Source organism: Mixophyes fleayi, chromosome 6 (assembly GCF_038048845.1).
Source record: "Mixophyes fleayi isolate aMixFle1 chromosome 6, aMixFle1.hap1, whole genome shotgun sequence".
Classification (NCBI taxonomy): Eukaryota; Metazoa; Chordata; class Amphibia; order Anura; family Limnodynastidae; genus Mixophyes; species Mixophyes fleayi.
In genome coordinates, this window is record NC_134407.1 from 199,863,381 (window position 1) to 199,884,960 (window position 21,580).

At 42.2% G+C, this 21,580-nt stretch overlaps 1 protein-coding gene across 6 annotated transcripts in view; it reads right to left on the bottom strand.

Moving 5' to 3' along the window:
- Positions 1-21,580, bottom strand: part of SMURF2 (SMAD specific E3 ubiquitin protein ligase 2) — a 54,977-nt gene that overhangs the window by 9,648 nt on the left and 23,749 nt on the right. Inside the window, exons 2-10 of one of the 6 annotated variants that reach the window (XM_075178008.1) lie at positions 20,498-20,536; positions 20,221-20,329; positions 12,805-12,938; positions 10,929-10,994; positions 10,191-10,275; positions 8,694-8,840; positions 7,254-7,456; positions 4,804-4,888; positions 3,315-3,473 (exon numbers count right to left, since the gene is read on the bottom strand). In XM_075178008.1, the coding sequence (XP_075034109.1) occupies positions 3,315-3,473; positions 4,804-4,888; positions 7,254-7,456; positions 8,694-8,840; positions 10,191-10,275; positions 10,929-10,994; positions 12,805-12,938; positions 20,221-20,329; positions 20,498-20,536 (1,027 nt within the window). Of the gene's footprint in view, positions 1-3,314; positions 3,474-4,803; positions 4,889-7,253; positions 7,457-8,693; positions 8,841-10,190; positions 10,276-10,928; positions 10,995-12,804; positions 12,939-20,220; positions 20,346-20,495; positions 20,537-21,580 lie in introns of all 6 variants that reach the window. The other 5 variants (XM_075178007.1, XM_075178005.1, XM_075178011.1 and 2 more) reach the window with 5 other exon arrangements.

The window sequence follows — 21,580 nt, forward strand, 5'->3', positions numbered from 1 at the left end:
CCCAGTGCTGTGAGGCAGAAGTGCTAGCAACTAGGCCACTGTGCTGCCCATACAAATAAATCTATTTGACATTCATATTTATCTGAAAACCCATCATCAAGAAATCTAAAACCCAGACAGGAAAAAAGGAAATTATACATAGTCATTATGACATGGTGCCTCCCCCTACAGGCACTGTGAAGAGCACAATGTAATGTTATACACAGACATGACTGAGCACGTCCCTAGATGTTACTGTGAAAAGCACTGATACACAAGGCAATTAGGAAGGAGATGCCAGAAGCAAAACAACGAAAGACAGGATTTTTCTTTTATGGGGTAAGGGTTTCTCTACCTACGGAGGTATAACCTTTCACTACAAGACTTCTCCTGTGCTGCTCCCCACTTATGGAATTCCCTATCCCTCTCAATCAGATTTTCCCACATCTTTCAAATCTTTAGACGCTCTTTGAAAACCCATTTCTCTCTTTTTTTTTTTTTTTTTTTCCCGTTTAGAGCTGACCTTATTCCCAATAACACTATTCACACTAATGCACCCACCCAACTGTCCCAAAATCCACTCTGAATCACACTCACTTCTCTTGTTTCAGCTGTGCCCTCTTCCACTTAGACTGCAAGCTCTCTTATGTGCAGGGTTCTCCATATATGTTCTCAGACATGTTTTCATGTCTACATTTATTTTGTCTACCTTTTCCCTGTTTTATGTATGTCCCATTTCCTCTACTGTACAGCGCTGCAGAGAACCGTGACCCCTTACAAATCTATGATAATAATAGCGTGTGTGACAGCTTTTGGTCTACAGAGGAACAGGGACAGTGATGTCAAAGCAGCTCAGCTGACTGCAGTCCAATATTATTAACATGCATCAGCGATCATTAAGCACTGCCTTAGGGGTGACTTCATCTGTCTGGGAGATGCAATGCTCTATTAAAACAAAAAACTAACCAGGGCGCACCCCCCCCTCCTTCCCTCAGAAGTCTTGCACTTGCCCTGGACTGTAGGGGTGAGGTCTATTTTGATGATGATGGTAACATCTATGCCTGCAGTGATGCTCACAGAAAGAATTTCACCAAAAAATACTGCAGGTTGTAGGCTTTGCAGAGTAAAACTACCACAAAATGGTTTTCCCCATCTCCAGGCACTTTGAGTTTCTCTGATCATACAAACCATCTGCAACTTTAAATAAATACATTGTGGATACTTCTCTTGTTTTTCATCAATGCCTTTATAGCATCCAGGTAGTGTTCATTATGGTTGTCCTTTGATAGGACACATCAGTGATCTAGGCAGAACAGAACTGTAATACAATTTAAGAGAGCTCTGTCTTGATGAGCAAGCTGGCAGGAGGCCATCCACAAACCAATGTATATCAAAGTTACCCGAACTTGGTCTTGTAAAGATAAAACAAGTGACCATTGAGTGATCCTCTTTCTGTACATTGGTGATTTGTAGGAAAAGACAACAAGAATTCTAATACAGCCTTTGAAAATGTATGGGTCTCCAGCATCTAAGGAACTGTAATTCCCAATATACCCTAAAAATAAAATGCCAAATACTTTAACAGTGTTTTGGGAACCAACATTCCTCTCTGCATATAAGACATGGGAGTAGCCCCATTGTATCCAGCCAGAAAAGCGTTGTTTATCAGAGTAAGAAATGACATAACCGAATTATCACTTGGAGTTTGGGGATAAATACAGAAGTCTATGTGCTTTTACAGCATGACGGAAATGGTCTGTTCCCCCAAAATGTTTGTGACAGTCTACAGAAAAGAAAGGTCACCCAATAAGCACACACACACACACACACCAGTGAACAGTTGCAGTAGGTTAAGCTGGTGAAAGATTTATAGAGTCAGACAAGATGAAGGACCGGTGAAAGTTTCCAGTTATACGATGATATACGAGCGTCTGGCAACGCAAAGCAGAAAGGGACGATCTATGCTGGGAGGTGCTATGAAACACGCACATCTCCGGGAGGCCCATGTAATATTTGGCTGTGTTTATAGGGCAAATATTTCTTATTTGGGAGTCACCTTGAATCCCAACCAAAACCAGGACACAACCTGCCAAGATCAGCTGGGGGGGGGGGGAGGATTTCTTTACTTTACAGGCAGAGAAATTAGAATGAAATATATTCATCGATCAGAGGATTCCCCAAATCAAAGCAGCTGAACCTCGCCAGCAGCGAGGATCACAAGGACCCTTGTCGATCTACAATGTCTGGGGTCATCACTATTTATTTATATAGCGCCACTGATTCCGCAGAGCTGTAGAGAACTCATTCACATCAGTCCCTGCCCCATTGGAGCTTACAGTCTAAATTCCCTAACATACACACACAGACAGAGAGAGAGAGAGAGAGATTGGGGTCAATTTTGATAGTAGCCAATTAACCTACTAGTATGTTTTTGGAGTGTGGGAGGAAACCGGAGCACCGTGAGGAAACCCACGCAAACATGAGAACATACAAACTCCACACAGATAAGGCCATGGTCGGGAATTGACAACAATTCTGCTGCTTCATTGACACTCCGGGGTCCTACAATATTCTTGGTTACATGAGGCTACCAAATTGACAGGAGCAAGTTACTCTGCAGTTCAACAAGTCAATAGAGAAAGTCACCAAAACGGTCTACATAGTCAGACTTGCTGCTCTTTGACCATATCATAACAGTTATTAAAAAAAAAAAATAAAAAAAAATATAATACCTTTCCTACCGATATATTAAGGATGCTCATCATTAAGCATCACATCAATAGTCCGTTCTTCTGAAGAATCTAATATGTGAGTGCAGTATCTACTCTGGTCCAGTAGGTGGCGCTATATACTGCGTTTAAATAAATAAGTGACAGTCAAACACTTCAAGGGCCGCACGAGTGGCCCTCTAACTTTCAATAGGGCCGCACATTACCCTTAATCTCAGTAAGAAGTTAGCACCATAGAGGGCCGCCTGTTGCCCGTCACTGATAATAGTAGTATAATGCACCACCTACTGGCTGTAAGGAAGCATTACAGGCTACCAGCGACTGACTGGTAGAGGTGTCGCAGAAGTAGGTGTTATTTACAAAGTGCCTCAGGGAGCACACACACGCTTTATGAGATTTGAACTGTTCTCATAAACAGTTAGTCCGGCCCACATAAAGACTACCACTAACATACATCATTACTAGTCTACCATTAAAAGGTTTCCGTTGAAGCCATTGCTTTCAAGACATTGCCCTCAACGTTCTACATTCTGTAGAGGACCCAAAACGAAGGTCGCAGCGCCAAACTCCACAGCCGGTGACATAACAGCGACACTCCAGACTTACTTTAATACGAGGTGTAGGTTAGCGGACAACCGGGGGTCTGTGAACTGAGTGGTGCGGTTGTTGTGGTCCACAAAGTAGACTCTCCCGGTTGCGGTGTTCCGGATCTCCCAGCCCGGAGGGAGGGGTCCCAGCTCCTCACAGTTGATATTGCTTAGGTCCCTGTAACATAAAGAAGGTCATAAAATAAAACAATAAAAGTAGAGTCTTATTCGTTGGCCCCACGAAGCAGACAGGGAAAACACAGGCTCTCCATCTAGCCATATTGTTAGAGAAACCTGATCCGCTCATTCCCTCATCACATAACCTGCATTTTTCACTAAATCGCTCGGCAAACTCCCTTAACCCAGCCCTCCGCTCTCCGCCAAGAGGCAGCTTTGGCTCTCACTGCTTCACATTACACTGATTCTACAAGGGAAAATACCACAAGAACACTGCACTCTCTATCGGTTACTTTAAGGTGACACTAGAGACAACAATGAAAATGGTAACGGTGAAACTAAGAGAATCCTATACACCCAGTGGGAAAAATCAACATCAACAAAAACACAGTTTGTAGAGAACACTCATCTCAGGAAACACAGACAAATGTTTTAACTGTGGGGTTTTATTTTTCCACAAACGTGTTCAAGGAAGTAAAATGACGTTCAGTGGCAGACATCACTTAATATTATTGATCCAAATCAGTGACTCCGGGTGGACTTTTACAGAAATATGGCAGTGTTCAGTGCCCAACTAGTGAATGATTTTCTGCGTTTACTTCAGTAACTCTCCGAGTCACTATATGAAATGAAGACCTTGCCATCAACGTCATGTCTACGCCTCCTCGCTCCAGTCTGAAATGCTCTGCTCTAGAGTTAGAACTCTAGCACAGTAAATCATTTTATTTCAAGAGTGAAGCAGTTTTATTTTGTTTTGTTTTTTTAAAGTAAATATTATGGCCATATTTCTACTTGAAATAGAAAATTAGTCTACACTACCGAACGAGGATTAAAAAACAAACAAACAACTAATGGTATAATTTACATGTAGCACTTTAATACAAATAAACTCTTATTTTAGGTTTAATGTAAATCTAAATTTAGATGTTCTTTAAAAGTTTATTTGTATGTATGGAATGCATGCCTAAGGGACGAACGAAGATGGGTGTAACTTGCCCCCATCTAAGCAGCATACACTATATAATATTTAGAAGAGAATCCTCAATTTAAAGTGCACCTGTCACCAGCAGGGGGCGTAAATTAATTTACTGATTAAGTTATATGTTCTACAATCTTTTTTTTTTTTTTACAAAAAATAAGTTTCATGCAGTCGAGAAACTTTGACGTAAAAACTCAGGAAATACAAACCCCACTGAAAGTAAAGCTGTGAATTTATAAATTACTATAACAAGCCTTAAAACCATGGTCCAAATTTTAATTGATTAAACTATTAACAGCATTGATAATAAATAATGTAATATGCAATGGCTTGGGCAGGTTAGAGGCCTTACCTGGGTACTCTGGGATCGTGCCACGTGCTGACCCCAGTCTGTGTGTGCAGAAAGTACACCTGCCCCTGCTGTGTGGTCCTCTGTTCTGTGAGGGGGAAGGGAAATGTTTATGTACTGATCCACCCTGCCCTTCCCAAGTCCCTTTCTCGTCACTATAACCCACTAAAACTTGGGTCCCTCTCAATGATCCCCAGGTTTGGAGCCTGCTAGAACCCCCCCACCCCTTGCTTCCCTCCTCTCTCACCACAAGATGTTCATCCTAACTCCCAAACCTATTCATACAATTACTGTGTTCTAGGCCAGGATAGCCTGTGGCTCCTCCAAGTGTTGTGAAACTACAAGCCCCAGCATGCTTTGCCAGTAGATAGCTAGGAAATAACTGGCAGGGAATGCTGGGACGTGTAGTTTTACAACACCTGGAGGAGCCACAGATTGGCCAAGCCTGTTCAAGACCTTTATTTAAACTACCTACAGCCTCCAAGTCCCTATCTCTTCCATCACCATGCTGCTTCCAGTCTAGCACTGCCTCGGGCTGCACGCTGCTCCATACAACATACTCTGCCAAGGAGTCCATTCTCCAGACTCCTCATGCCAGTCCATCCCTCTCAACACTACAACTTTCTCCTCATAGGCCTCTCTCCCATAGTTACCCTACTTAAAGCAGCAATCTCATGAAAAATACAGATGCGGTTTTCTTTTTACAGAAATCATTGTGGCAGGCTATAAGAAGAATTCAGCAATTACCGGTATCCAGTAATTGCCGTTTTTTTATTTTCCTTTCAGGCTGCTATTAATGATTTACAATTCTTGATTACTATGGCAACCACAGTCACGTGATGTAGTAAGCAGAGAGGCTTTGGAATGCTCCTCTGAACTCTATCTGCACTGTGACATTCTCCCTCACCCCCTCTACCATCACATCACATGCTGGGAGTCTGTGAGCCTGTGTCTGAATGTTTATGTGTCTGGCAACCATTTCCGATTGCCAAAAGGGCGATAATGATTTGGAGAAGGATAGCCAACAAAACTTAGTCAGTTGCATGCTTAATAACACACTTAGCTTGCTAATTAGAGAAAGAGAAAACAACATTTTCTATGTGCGATCGCTACGTTAACTAGTCTCCCATATTATACAGTGCTGAGGAAGAGGTTGATGTTATTTAAATAAAGAATAATAAAAATAATAATGCGAGTGAGGGGCTATGGAGTAGGAAGCTGCTGCCGTTTGAGACAGAGAGGCCCGAGACAAGCAAAATTTATTTCCAAAGTGCCAAAATATTCCACAACGTGGTTTAATAAGGGAAAGTAATGAAACAATGTGATAATATAGAAACGTGCAGTGAAGATTTTGCAACCTAAAGGAGATGGAACAGCTACTTGGTGGGGTCACCAGCCAAAATGAAAGCCGCTATGATCTCAGTAACAATATAAATCATCCACTCGGCTAGATTAAATGTAAGGCCAGAAATAAAGTGAATGTCAATAAATATTGTTATCTAAGTGTAGGCCATTAGTAGACCAGAAGCGAGTTTGAACGTGTCAAAGCTTTGGTGCTGCTCTGAGCACCTAGATTTCCACCAAAGCACATATATTTACACAGCAAGGTAGCGGGAGTTGTGTTGGAGCAGAAGGGGAGTGGGGGAGAGATTAGGGCATTTCTAACTAAATTTAGAGTTGGCGCAGCTATCTTTGTGCTGCAGTGCAGCAATAAAATACGGTTCTGAAGAGAGATTACTGAAATGAATAAGGAGCAAAGGATGGGCATTCCCTTCACAAGTAGAGAGGACACAATGGGCAATCTTATTCTACAAAAGTACTTTATAGGACATTGAAGACCTCTCAGTGTAGACGTCTATTTCTAGCACCAATCCCGAACAACATTGCTCCACGCATCCAAGGACACATCCAGAGTCTCCCAAGATTGGAGAGAAGACATCACTGACATGCAGGGAGTAGGACAGTGCACCGGTGTAACATCAATGGGATTATTTGTTGTGCATTTAGTGGAAGATGGGAACCCAAGGAGCTCAGGCTTATAAAGCTTTGGAGGAGACAGCTTGTGGTGTTCATCATAAGAGAGTGAGTTCAGGGAAATTATGTAGAGAGGAGTTAAAATCAGCACAGAGAGGACACTGAAAACCAGACACGCAAATCATGTATAAAAACAACAGAATGGGACCCACAACCGATCCCAAGAGACTAAAATCTCCTCATTATTAATGTGTTTTTCTCCCAACCCCTCTTTATCTTGCTACTTCAGCTTCTTTGACTTTTACACCTCTCTCAGACCCTCACTCTCCTGAACCCCTCCATTCCTTTCTCGCCTCAGGCTTCCCTCACCCCCTTTTGCTGCTTTAACTGGACCCAATCTCTCCCTCTCTGAACTCCTCTTCCATCTTCCTACCCCAAAAGCTAATTTAACCCTTCTCCTTAGCCCTGGGAAAAATTACCATATCCCTCAGGTAGGTCAGGCGGGGTGTGCAAATGTGTCCTGCTCATGTAATTCCTGTGCCGCTGTGACCGGACTCTCCTCTCTGTGATCCGAGGGTCCGACGTCTGACCACTAGTGGCTCCATTGGTCCCTGTGATGGGGGTGTTTTCATCCACAAAGCAGCTCAGAGGCCTCCCAGGACTGGAGTACTCAGACGCAGGTCTAGAAGGAGGGGAGGGGGGGGGGGGGGGGGGGAGACAAAAATGACAACACTTTAGGAGAAGATTGCAGGATTAACAATAAAATCAGATGATCGGTGTAGAGTGGAAGACTAACACTGAAAGGTTTGGTTCACTAAAATTGTGTAGGTTAAGTGCTCTTAAATCTGCTCATAGGCTTACATATAAAAGCAGCTAGCAGTGTCAATAACAGAGGAGAACCCTGCAACGTAAAAACGGAACTCTACATATCCCCGTTGCTTGTATTACTACGGCAACTGTGTTCTATGCTTCTCTGGCTGCATGAGAACACTCCACAGCCCCCAGTGGTCATCAGCACCATGCAAGGATAATAAATTGTTTTGCAGAATGAAGCTATTCGGTTCACTATAAAGATCTCATCAATAGTCACTCCCATAGTGGAGGCAGACATTTCGGGAGCGGAACTAAATCACAGCTTGTCTATTTGCTACAAAACAGCGACATCCCTGAGGCACTGCCGGACTAATATTCACCAGACCAGGCATATATTTATACGAGGTATTGCTTCTTGGCGAACTGATGAGCTACATTCTTATGAACTATAAGTTCAGCAAATGTGGACGCCTCCTCTGGGAGTATGTGACTAGTGTAACATTAAAGGGTGGCAGGAAACTATAGGCGAGTGAGAAGATGGTAAAGACACAGCAAAAAGTAAGAAATTAGTAACATTTGTTTGCTATAATTGTCAAACAATTTTTAAAAGATGATTTTTTTTTTTTCTTTAAATACTTCCTGATGGTCCGAAACCTTTTAGGGCAGGCCAACCTGCGGCTCTCCACGTGTTGTGAAACTACAAGCCCCAGCATGCCTTGTAAGTAAGTAGCCAGCCGATAGCTAGCAGGGCATGCTGGGACTTGTAGTTTTTGCAACACATGGAGAGCGGTAGGTTGGCCAGGCCTGCTGCTTTAGGGCATTCGCATGCCGATTTGTTTGGAAGAGAATGCTCACTTTATACAGAGTCTGCAAAGACCTGCGGAAGTCTGTGTCCTAAAATAATTATTCTCAAGAGACAATTTTGAAGGAGAACCAGCAAACAATGATCGATGCCTTGTTTCCCCAACTAGAGTGCTGCAATGTGTATAAGGTGGGAGCAGCCATGAGGGAGACCTACGTCTAGTACCCATATTGTACGGCTAATAACAGTAACACAAATAAGACCAGACGTCGGACTACTTTATCAGTCCCTGATTGGTCCTTACCGAGTTGGCCGCTCCCATTGGGTGGTCCTGGTGATGTGGTTTAAGTACTGGATGCGCCCCGAGGCGGTTCTCCTTTCCTCCCAGCTACGATCCAGACACGGAAGAGACAAAGCAGTCAGTGCTATTTCCAGGAAACCGAGGCCCGGCCTTATATTGTGGCCGCCAAGACAGGGGAAAAAATAAGCAGGCGTGATATGAATCAAAAGACTAGTAACAGGTGGTGGGGTTTGCTGAAAGTCAGAGATCAGAGTAAACGCGCGGTCCCTGGCCTGTGTTTTCACACTGCTTGTCCTGAAACGTCTCTCTGACCAAGGGACCAATCAACTAGCACCCAGCAACCCCATGTGATCAACTAGGATGCATTGCTTCCTGTGCAAGCGCAAGCAGCCAGCACAGGAGGCCTATGGGACATTTCCTGGCTTCATCATAAAGTAGAAATCTATTTCTCTTATAGTATAAATAAAAAAAAAAAACCATGTCCTCATACAACTGGGTGGTGGGGGAACGCAGTACTCGGCACTCTGACTTTCATCAACACAAAGCTTGGTAAACTAGCATTAGCACAGAAAGCAAAAAGGATTAAAACAGTGACAGAAACACCGAAACAGAACAAAACCACCAAATACCACCACGTGTTAAAATGGAATAGAAAAGTTAAAATAGCGATGTAAGAGAGATGTCTAACTGTTAAGTTACACTCCAAATGGAACACAGCTGGCGGCTAAGACTACGCGGAAGTCATTCTTAAACTACTTAAGTCAGAAGTCTCAGTGCATTGCCTAGAAGGACACAGATATTTGGTAAGAAGACTTCAATGCCTGTATGGTGAACTTAGGTAAGCTCACATTTCACAAACAGTAAGTGGCACACAGACACAAAGGGGCGATGGCTGCAGTGCTAAACATTAAACAATGAAATGAAAATAACATTTACAAAAACTTATATGTGAATATACAAAGTTCAGAATTCATGATGGAAGCCTAGATGCTTTATAGCTTTGGTACATTGTACATTGTAAGCAACCGTCCTATGCTACCAGCCATCTGGTTTTGGGCTGGTGTGAATAGGAAAAATGCCCAATTATCCGCAGTTCTGAAACTTTAAGGGCTAATACCACAACTGTGAAAATGTTATTTATAACGACAGACCCTCCTCTCTATACTGGACAACAGAAAGTGCAAAGCAGATAATAGAATCTCCAATTTTCAAAGCTCCGTTTGTGTTGTGTCCACCAGTCATTAACAATGTTAGATCCTATACATCATATAAAGATTTATCATACCTATCCTTTTGTTATACAGTTTAGGATCATGATCGTGTCTAATGGATTGAGCTGAGCGGATATCTGATAGACAGCTTTTTTGCAAATGTTAGGAATATTATAAAGAAGGCCAATTCTATTCACAAAAAAAGTTATTAAAAAATAAATAAAAAAATAAAATAATAATAATAATAATAATAAAAAACACAAGAAAAATTAAAGCATGTTTTTCTTACCCGTCAGGCAAGTCGTTGTCAAACAGACGACTGCAGTCTACGACCTGTCCGCCAGAGCCTATTCGGTCCCGGGACTGTAGGCTGACTGCAAAGACAGCACGCAAGGTTAGGTGTGGGGTACAGTTTATATCTTACGGTTGTATTTAAAATAAATATTAAGGGATGAATATATAGCGACATATAACCCTGAGTCTGTTCATAGCTGTTCCTGAGGGATAGCATAGTATATATTTAGTAAGTACATCCCAATGTGTTAAGCAAAATGAAGTTAAGGAACTTTTTGCCGTTACAGTTCCTTTAACCAATTGGGCATGTTTTTTTCATGTGGACTAATTTAACGAGCTATCCAATCAGAGATGATAACGATGGTCCTATCATTTAAGTTCCCAATTTCAGTCTTCAGATAGATCCTTCAACACACAGGAAACACTCTTGTTTTCTCAAAGCAGAAGTTTCATTCTCACACTGCAGCTACAAATTTATTTGGCACAATTATTCCATCCAAGCCTCCAAGTTTTGTCTGATCCTGGAAAGTCCCCAGATACCGCAACATGTCTGACAAGATTAACAGGAACTGGTCCTAAATGTCTCCTCACGTGCCAGGAATTGTAATCCGAGGAGTCTGGCTCTAAGCAGCTGTTTATGTGAAGACAGACAGTCATACTACCACCTGGGAACACGTCAATGACCAACAGAACCATAACGTGCAGAAACGAGAGCGTCTCTCCGTACACTTACCTACTATCTGACCTCGCACTGTGTCGTTGTCATTGGGACCGAGCTTGCATAGATCCAGCCTTTGATCTACAGAAGAGAAGAATGTTACCAGAATGGCCAAGTAGAATTTAATATTTGGTGGTGGAGTTACAATTTACACATTAGGGCCAGCACGGTGGCTAAGTGGTTAGCACTTCTGCCTCACAGCGCTGGGGGTCATGAGTGGAGTTTGTATGTTCTCCCTGTGTTTGCATGGGTTTCCCCCAGGTGCTCCGGTTTCCTCCCACAATCCAAAAACATACTAGTAGGTTAATTGGCTGTTATCAAAATTAACCCTAGTCTCTCTCTCCCTCTCTCTGTGTGTATGTTAGGGAATTTAGACTGTAAGCTCCAATGGGGCAGGGACTGATGTGAGAGAGTTCTCTGTACAGCGCTGTGGAATCAGTGGCGCTATATAAATACATGGTGATGATGATTAGTAACAAAACATAGCTTGGTAAATTACGTGGTTTTGTGGTGTTTGTGTCCTGTGCATTTAAACATACAGTAGTGGTTGATTGATTTGTAAACATTGAGGTGTTCTGGGTCTACTGTGTGTCTACAAGATCCTTGTACAGCAGTCAGTCTCACCTTGTGGCATCTCTTCCTCTACGCTCAGCTATCCTGAGTACACTACCAGCTCATCAGGGATAATACAGTCTCTTATTGTGTCTCATTGGTGATATTATTGCTCTACTCGTTAGTCAATAACGTGGTCTATATTTCACAGGCAGACCCATAAAGTAACAACTGGTCCACATGAGAATTTTTCCTGGATGTGTTTTATGTCTGAAACGCTATACAACCACATCAAAGTACTCACCCATAGATTTCATTGGGTCTTACAAGAAAACCCCCTAAATTCACAGATGCATGTGTTTTGAGATTTAAAAATATGACATCACATCTTGAAAATTTATATGGGCTAAATGTGTCCTGCATTTGGACATCAAAAGAAGGAAAAAAAAAAAAAACCACTTACATTTAAGTCGTTTCACACACACCCACACAAAGAGGATGTGGTCAATCTGCCGACGCCGAACCTGTCAAGAGCCAGACTGTTGGCACCAAAATGTTGACAAGTTCAGCGCGCCTACTTTGTTAAAATGGCGACATTGTCGCCCCATGCTGCTTTTTTTGTTTTTTTGTTATGTATTAACAGTTTTGTGTCGACGGGTCCAGCTGTGATATTGTGCTGACGCTGACTTTGTCATTTGAATGTCGACATTATGACTGTCGACTTTATTACCTGTCAGCATTCCTAATGTCAACATTTTAACTAAGTAGACATTAAACCCGCCGACATTTCTGACTGTTGACATTTTGGTGGAAAAAGTCTGGCCATCAACCAGACCCCAAAAAAACACAATGGTTACTACTAGTGCTTTGGAGCAAAAAGGAAAACCCTGTGAGACTTTAAATGGGGTACTAGTTGTTGTACAAGAGACAGCATAGGACTATATTATTACTGTCTGTGCGTCTGTGTGTGTGTTAGGGAATTTAGACTGTAAGCTCCAATGGGGCAGGGACTGATGTAAATGAGTTCTCTGTACAGCGCTGCGGAATCAGTGGCGCTATATAAATAAATGATGATTACTAATTAAGCAGTTAGAATTATCTATAGACTAAGTCTGACATAGCATTATTGAGTAATTATATACACACACACACTCAGATGAGACTGTAGAAGGCTTGTGAGGAGTCCACCAGTAAGGTGAAACCAGTAACATGATGCTGGCTATAACAATGATTACAGTAAGCTGCCTTACATATAAAAGAACAGAAGACAAGAAAATCTTGCTAGTGTCCATGTAAGTGATACAGCAGGGAAAGGTAACCTCTATTCCTCTGTACTCACAGCCGGTGTCCTTGAGGCGGTTGATGGCGTTAGAGAGAAGCCGCACGCAGCCCAAGAACCCAGCTCCCTGCTTCTTGTGGATCTTCTTATGGTTCCAAACGCTGATTGTGATGGAGTCGGACTTTCCGATGTACCTGGGAAGTACGGGAGGGATAGGGGTGAAAGGAAGAAGACATTTCTATCATTGCTGTGTTCCTACCACTTGCACCAAATATCAACAAAACAATCACATCCCAAGTCCCTTCCCCACTAGGACTTGGGATGTGAAACAGAGACAAAATGGGATAGTTTAAAAAATATGAAGTACTGTTACAGATGTATATGTCAAAGCATCAAAAGTTCCAGCAAGGAAAATAAACTATTGCAGAATAATAGGCAAATAATAGCACTGAGACTAGTTCTGTGTAATACTGCACTATGGCGCTGTTGGAGAAGTGTACAAACATGGATCCATATTGACTGTTCCGTACTATACAGTTGAGGGAACAATGAAGGGACCAGACATGAGGAATACGCATACACGGAAAATACTACCATACTTAGGTAGGTGGTTATATTAGCACAAATGTTTCTTCATTTATGTAGGAAAGAACAGTTATGGAATGTGGAGTTATCCTGTACAAACAGAAAACATTCCCTTTCCCCAAAGCAGCAGCAGGGGACATCTTTTCACAATTCTAGAACGCTGCTGAATTCATCTGTATCTTCAATTATATACACAACACGCACAGATATTAGTCATCCAATGCCAGCAAAGGAGGGAAATACAAACGAAAGATAACTATAAAATAAAAATAAACAAATTAAACATTTCTGAAAGTTAAAACTATGACATATGGGATATTCTACAACCTACTGTAAATTATAAGGATACAATAAGCCACAATGAGTTTCGCGACCATATAAAATCAGTAATCCTCATTTGCGGACTGCGGGAAGTGGAACGGATGCAGGGGGACCCCTACATAACTATTACTGATGTACTTCTGTCCCGGTATAATAAGGCCCCCTGTTCCACAATGTACCCGGTCTTACACTCACTGTAGATGTGACCATAGAGATGAAGGAGGGGTAGGCTGTTACTACAGAGGTAAAGAAAGAAGGCTATAATTATAATTATATATATATATATATATATATATATATCTATCTATCTACACACACATATACATCAGGGAAGAGGCTTCTTTGTTCTGCAAAGTGACCACATCCACAACAGATTGGCCATGCTCCCTCCTGTGGCGCAAAGCTGCGTTGCACACACTCCTGCCCCCAAGGGGACTTTCTGCCTGATCTCTCAATGTTCTTCTAACTACAGAGAGGTTCCTCTTTTCCTGCAGTAAATTCTACGTATTTTACATTTAAGTCAGTTCAGTTTTATTGTGGCCCATTTCAATACAGCACTTAGACCAAAAATAGCCATAGGAGGCAGAGGAGGGTTAGAGGTGTTAAACCCCTCAAGGCTAATTTCTGTGTTATCTGCATGGATTAGACTGGATAATTTAAAGAGGCAGGAGGCTGGACTACCTCCTGCCAAGTGATACATTCACAGTACAGCTTTTTATACAGTTTTCAATGTAATACGTACATTCCTTGTGTACTTCTGGCTTATCACTAGTACCTCTAACTAGTGTGTAACAGTCTTTATAAGGGCCCTTTAAGAGCAATAAACCATCAGTGCTTCAAGATTCTGCCTGATGCCTATGGCCTGCCGTTACCTGTGACCAACAGGTAAGAGCTTACACTCTAATCTGCTCCCCGGCTGTGCTTGTGTTGTACCCAGCGTCTCTGTAGCAATGCTCTGTTTGCATCCACCCAGAAGTAATCTGTTACAGGTGCCGGTGAAGGAGCCTGGTGGTGGCAGCCCTATCCTCCTACAAAGTGCGCATATACAGTTGGAGACTGTTTGGTGGCAGGTGACCCCAGTAGGAGTGATCAGTAATAGCCAGATACCAACAGTAACAAGGAAACCCAGATAAAAAGTGTAAGACCTACCCCTTCACAGACTAACACCGGGGGGCAGAGTAAGCCCAATTAGTGGGATAATCTCAGTCGGCTTTTCGGGAACCAGTTCGATTTGGGAGAGCAGAGTTACTCAGGTGAAGAGTACCAGCAGTACAGGGGAACACACAAGACTGCTATGTACAGCTCAATGCCCATGGCAGATCTCAAAATCCCGTGCCAAGCAAGAAACATTGAAGTTCCTTATTTAGTGACAAGGAGCGAAATGGAAAGGACACCGATGGTCTGAAATGAGCAGCACAGGCCAGCGGAGGAAGCGGACTGCGACGGTGACGAAGAGGAGGGGCCAGCACCATACCCAGAAGCATCAGCAGGAACCTCCCAGAACTTGCACCCACCCACAGGGTGAACCAGCGGTGCAAGCTCCCTGACGATGACAGATCTGCTGTACTAATGTGGCAGTTGCCATCTTTCGGAGACAAGGCAACCGAGGTGGAGCAATTGGTCATTATCAAGTTGCGGGGCACTAAGTTGGCACCACCTCCTGCAGCATCCAATCTTCAGCTGCTGTGCCAAGATTAGGATTCCTGCACTTAACCAAGTTTGAGGACAGTAGGGAATATTGATGGACCTTTGGAGTTTATAGGCCATTTCCAACACTTTCAAAGAGGAGTGGGTCAACTTCTTGGTCCCTACACGGCAAGGATGTGCTATAGAGGCCTGTGGTGGATCGGATCCAGAGAACTGGGCGGACTATGAACTGGTAATGAGGACCCTCCTTATCACGGGTTATAAGAAATTTTCCAACCAGCTGTGGCAGTTGGTGAATGGATCTGGTGCCAAGTCCTAGCAGGACTTCTAAGACCTCCCTATCCAAAGACCAACAGCGGGTGGCAGAGTAAGCCCACCCGGTCACTATGTATAAACGCCTTTAAATAATATCGATATAGACAACTAGTTCTCATATCAACACTACAGTGCTCATTCGGAAAACTTGAATATTACAAGGAAATATGCATTATATGGAATCTATATAGTAGCATCAGTTATGTTATATAGTACGTAACTTAGAAAATGTTAATTGATGCCATAAGTCTAGTGGTAGCTACAGGGCGCAGCCTCCCAGCAAAGGTGTGGACACAATACAAAACAAATCCTGCAAGGAGTTCAGCTCAGGATACAGGAGATTTGAGACGTGCTGCTAACGCGTTCCCATCATCTTATGTTAATTCTCCCGCATACATAACTCATCCAGGAGGGAACACAAAATACAGCCCTCAAAACAGGTCCCGGGCCAAGATAAACACTCTCTTTTAGCAGGCAAATCCCCTCTAATCTTCCAGCAAATATTGCTGCAGACTGCTTGGCTGTGCCACGTTTGACCAGGGCACTAAATAAAATGGTTCTAAATATGGCCGTCTGGCCGAGCCTGCAGTCTGATCTGTGACCCTGGAACGTACCGTGTCAGGGACCGTGGAAAATATACTCAGCAGAGCCGCCAGGGAAACACTATTCTGAGAAGTTATTTAAACTCATTGCCTGTATTGTAAATGGATTTCAGCACCTGAATCGTGCACGGCAATGACTGCCGTCTTTCATGTTAAATTAGCCCACGAAGCATAAAATTGGTAATAACACAAGAAACAATATAGACATTCACACATACAATTAGGAATTAGCTTTTCTATGCACGCCTAATGTCCTCGGTCATGCTCACACAGATTTGGAATCAGGCGACGTGACCCATTTTATCCTACATCAGGATCATCGTTAGCAGACGGACGACCGACATGTCTGATCAAACTAATAGAATAGTAATTAATGAGATAAGATGGAAAACGTGGTTGACACACATGGGCAACACCATTGGCCAATCAAAAAATAAAAAAATTCAATGTGGCCATGTCCGGTAGGACATGCTGGGACTTGTAGTTGCACAATCGCTGGAGAGGAACAAGTTGTTTCATTTAAGCATTACAGGAAATGAAAAACCTCACTTTAAAAAGATGCTGTTAATCCTTGGCATGATGCTTTCAAAGTATGTCGGAGAATAAAATTATCATGTGAAAACTCATTAGTAAAACCCAGTATTTACACTACTTTACAGAGCTGGTGGCAGATCAAATTGGCATGATGGTCAGATATAACTAATGCCAAACATCATAGTAAACTATTTTACAAACCTATAAAATGACATTAGGACCTTACACAGTATATGCATTAGTCCATGTTTGCAGTCTATAAAATGTCATCTCTCTGATTCTTACTGAATAATCTCCTATTTCCATTGCCGTTCCAATTAAGACTGGCATGACATGCTGTGACTTTCAGTTCTACAACAGCTAAGGTTACCTTACATCCTTCTCACAAACACAAGCCTAAGACTGACAGTGCAGCGTCTTTTCCAACCCCCTAGAATTAGCAACATTAAAATCTGATTTTATAATCAAATTGCTTTTTAATAAAAAAAATCTGTATATGACAACAGATTAAATATTATCAGAGTCTCAATTGGTTGATAAGATGATCGGAAATGGTGGAAAACCAATATGAAATGAGGAAATGGAGTATACAGCCATACAATGTCACACTTCCTGGAAGGTACTATGTTTATTTAAGATTAAGTAGTGATTACTTGGGAGATATTTTAACTATGCACACTAGACTTCCGGTCAATAATTCTACCAGGAAAAAAAAACCCTGGGAATCTGTCATAGTTCACTGAGGTGGGTAATAAGACTAGATACTCTTGCCAGGGCAGAGAAGCTTTCACATATACACAATGATACATATTATATTATCTTATAGGTGTAGCAGCTCCTTAATCTCCACAGAATGCTGCAACACAAAGGGATTTTGTGAAGATTCAGCCAGCAAACTTGTACAAATATATATTTGTGTTCCCCACAATCGTGTGTTTTTTTAGTTGACTAGCTGGCACCAAAAAAAATCTAATGCTTGAATACGGGGGATGGTAGGTGATGCTGGGACTTCTTGTCCCATAGCAGGTGGTGTCTAAGCCTAGTAACAGGACAAACATGGAGTGTCTAATACAGTGTTGGCTAACCTGTGACGCTCCAGGTGTTGTGAAACTACAAGTCCCAGCATGCTTTGCCAATATATAGCAGCTTATTGCTGGAAGGGTAATGCTGGGACTTGTAGTTTCACAACACCTGGAGTGTCACAGGTTAGCCAACACTGATCTAATAGCTTGTATTTTAAATTGGAAATTTCACTCATTCATCAATCTGTGACCTAGTTTTTTATGGTTTGCCAACACATCTGAAAACAAGTATATTCCTATAGATTGTAAGCTTGCAAGCAGGGCCTTCTCACCTCTGTCTGTTTTACCCACTTTGTTTATTAGTTTACTATATTTGTCCCCAATTGTAAAGCACTAAGGAATATGTTGGCGCTATATAAATAAATGATGATGATATTGGAAAAAGTGAAGGGCGGCACAGTGGTTAGCATTGCTGCCTCAAAGTATTGGGGTCAGAAGTTTGATTCCAATCAGGGGCCTATCTGTGTGGAGTTTTTATGTTCTCCCCATGTTTGCGTGGGATTCCTCCGGGTGCTCCGGTTTACTCTCCAAAAACATACTGGTAGGTTAAATGGCTTCTAAAGAAATTCAACATGGTGTGTGTGTGTGGTAGGGAATATAGATTGTAAGCTCCACTGGGACGCAGGGACTGATGCCAATATTAAATATTCTCTGTAAAGCACTGCGTAATATGTACACACTAATGTGTGTAAAACCAATGCTGTTAATAATAATAATAAACTTTAAAGTCCAACCTCCTATCTCTTTAGAAACCCCTTTCGTTAAACATTTCAGTTTTGCATCAAAATTACTATTCAATTTTGTCTTATTTATATCTTAAACTGATTACGAGGGGACATCGGGGCTGTCTGTACTACCTGTGGCACTTCTGTGTGTTTGGTTTTTTAGAAATTAAACCTAACGCTAATATCATTGGATGAAGAGCAACTAGACAGCTGCCTTTCCCTTGTATGTAAAGGGATGAGGTTGGACTTCCAGCACCTCCTGCCGAGAGCGCCACTTACGGCAGGTAACCTGCAGGTCAGCTATTGTGCAAGGAGCGTTCACCTAGCTGCAGTGAGGTGCAGACTTGTGCTCTGTGGACAATGCTAGCAGAACTGGATGAACCACTCTGTGGTCTGGGGAAGCGGCCGGCTCAGCCGGTACAGAGAACAATGACTCTCTTGTGTTTGTCTTCCTCCATAACTTGGTCTAGATACAACAAGAGAATACAGCAAGGTGATTTAATGTCTTGCCTCTGAACGTCACTGTGACCTGTTCATGAGAGTGGAAACTCCTCTACGGGACCTCAAAGTGAAACTGTCACCATGATCAATCCACCTAAACACAGAATACTGGTACCAAAAACATTTATTGCTGTTCTCATTTTTTTTTTGTGTTAAAAGCTTTCCTCTTATGTTCCTTTACCGCAGCCCCACACTGGGCTCAGTGACATTTAGGCACAAATAGGGTGTAGATAGATTTAGAAGCATTTCAATAAAAGCAAACATGATGGTTATCATTGCCCGAGCCAGGAGACCTTCCCACGTCTGCAGATAATCCGAATATAACTAATTTTACTGCTACTGCTGGTCACACAATCCCAGACCAGAGCTGGAGATCCACTTCTACCACTTAGGTTTAAGTCATGGATGTATTTCCTCTGGGATGCATATTCCCTCCCATTAGATGGTCACACAGTCCTTTCTGTCTTTACTCGGTTATGAGCGTGGGAGGGGGGCGGTCGACAGGGGGAGTTTAGCTATAAGATGAAGTAGTACAGCAAGCATGAACCTGGGAAATGATTCACCAGTAACATGACCATGTTTCATTACCATGAGCACTAGCATACCTCTACGAGGGACACACACAGCAGTTAGACTATGAGTGCATGCACTGGCAGCTTGTGGTCATCATCTAACCATTCACAGACCATGACCAACCTCCGATTGGCATATGACCAATGTTGACCAAGCCCGTCAGCTCATGAGTCCATACATTACAGTCAGTTCATTATAAAACAACCTAATTAGCCATCAGAATCTCAGCGTGCATAAGAAACTTTAAATTAACATAACAAGTGCATTCCAGGTCTCCCTGTATAGGGCACAACTTATTGCAGTGCTAGTAGAAAGATTGCCCATCTCAATAGTGGCCCCATTAATTACCCATTTTGCAAGTGTGCCAAGTTCTCTCTCAAGAACAAGGAGGGGGACGGGGTTGTTACACACCTTAAAAACACTGTACCAAGTGATTGTGGTGATAATTTCTCTCCATCACTATTACAAGACATAGCAAGTGACCGACGATATCACTGTTTGGTGAATAGGCCAAACTGCTCCGGCAGCTTATTGAAGGCTCAGAACAATGCAACAGAGAGACATCAAATAGGATACATAGGCTTGACTTACAGGTCATAATGCTGGTTCCATTTGGGGTCCAGGGTGTTCTTCACGGTGTCTGTAGAGTGGCACTGGCCGGACCCATCTACCACCACTTTGGCAAAAGGATCCGGGAGCCCTGCAGTTGGGGCGAAACATACAAGGGAGATAACGCAACTGCCCTTCAATAGGTCATCTTTCTGGGCCTTAACTAAGCTCTGCCCATTGCAAGGGCAAAGTTGCTAAAGCGAAGACAGGGGTTGTACACTGTAAAACGCTTCATGAAAAGAACTAAGGTAATACTCACTGAAAAAATCCTTCTTCACCAGGTTCTTTGCACACAGCACTGCAAATGGGAAAAGAAACACCATTAATGTCCAATTATATGTGGCAGCACAGTGGCCTAGTGGTTAGCACGTCTGCCTCACAGCACTGGGGTCATGAGTTCGATTCCCGACCATGGCCTTATCTGTGTGGAGTTTGTATGTTCTCCCTGTGTTTGCGTGGGTTTCCTCCGGGTGCTCCGGTTTCCTCCCACACTCCAAAAACATACTGGTAGGTTAATTGGCTGCAATCAAAAATTGACCCTAGTCTCTGTCTGTCTCCCTCTCTGTCTGTCTTTGTGTGAGTGTGTGTATATATTAGGGAATTTAGACTGTAAGCTCCTATGGGGCAGGGACTGATGTGAATGAGTTCTCTGTACAGCGCTGCGGAATTAGTGGCGCTATATAAATAAATGATGATGATGATGATGATGATATGTACTCTTAATTATATTACAGTGCTACATACATAGGTTCAATAAGTAATATACAGCAAAAATGTAATATGCACAGCTTCAGCTGGCTAAAGTGCCTGTTTTCATAGATAACTAAATTAAGAGCCCTGCAACAGAGATATCATGTAATTTCTCTTTAATTGAAAATAAATATATATGTCTCAGAATGTTAAAACATGTTAAAAAATAGTTTCATACCGGGGAAATACATCAAGGCTTTCCAATATTCCAATATGTTCCCAGAGACCACCAAGTCGATATAGATACACACACACACATATAAAAATATATATATATATATATATATATATATATATATATATATATATATATATATAAAAAAATCTTTTATGATATAAGCATCTCCAGATGATATTCTAGAACCGTGCTAAACTCTTGGAACACGAGCAGGAGGAATTTATGGAGGATTGTATGGTCTTCACGTGGTATCCAGACATATCACACAGACAATGGGAACATGGGCACCATAATGTACAGCATACAACTCACTAATAAAGGCCAATCTCCCAATCTGGAAACAGCATATAAAGTACACATCAAATCAAAACCAAAACATATGTAGTGAGTGTTGTAGCCGTATAGTTCATTCTA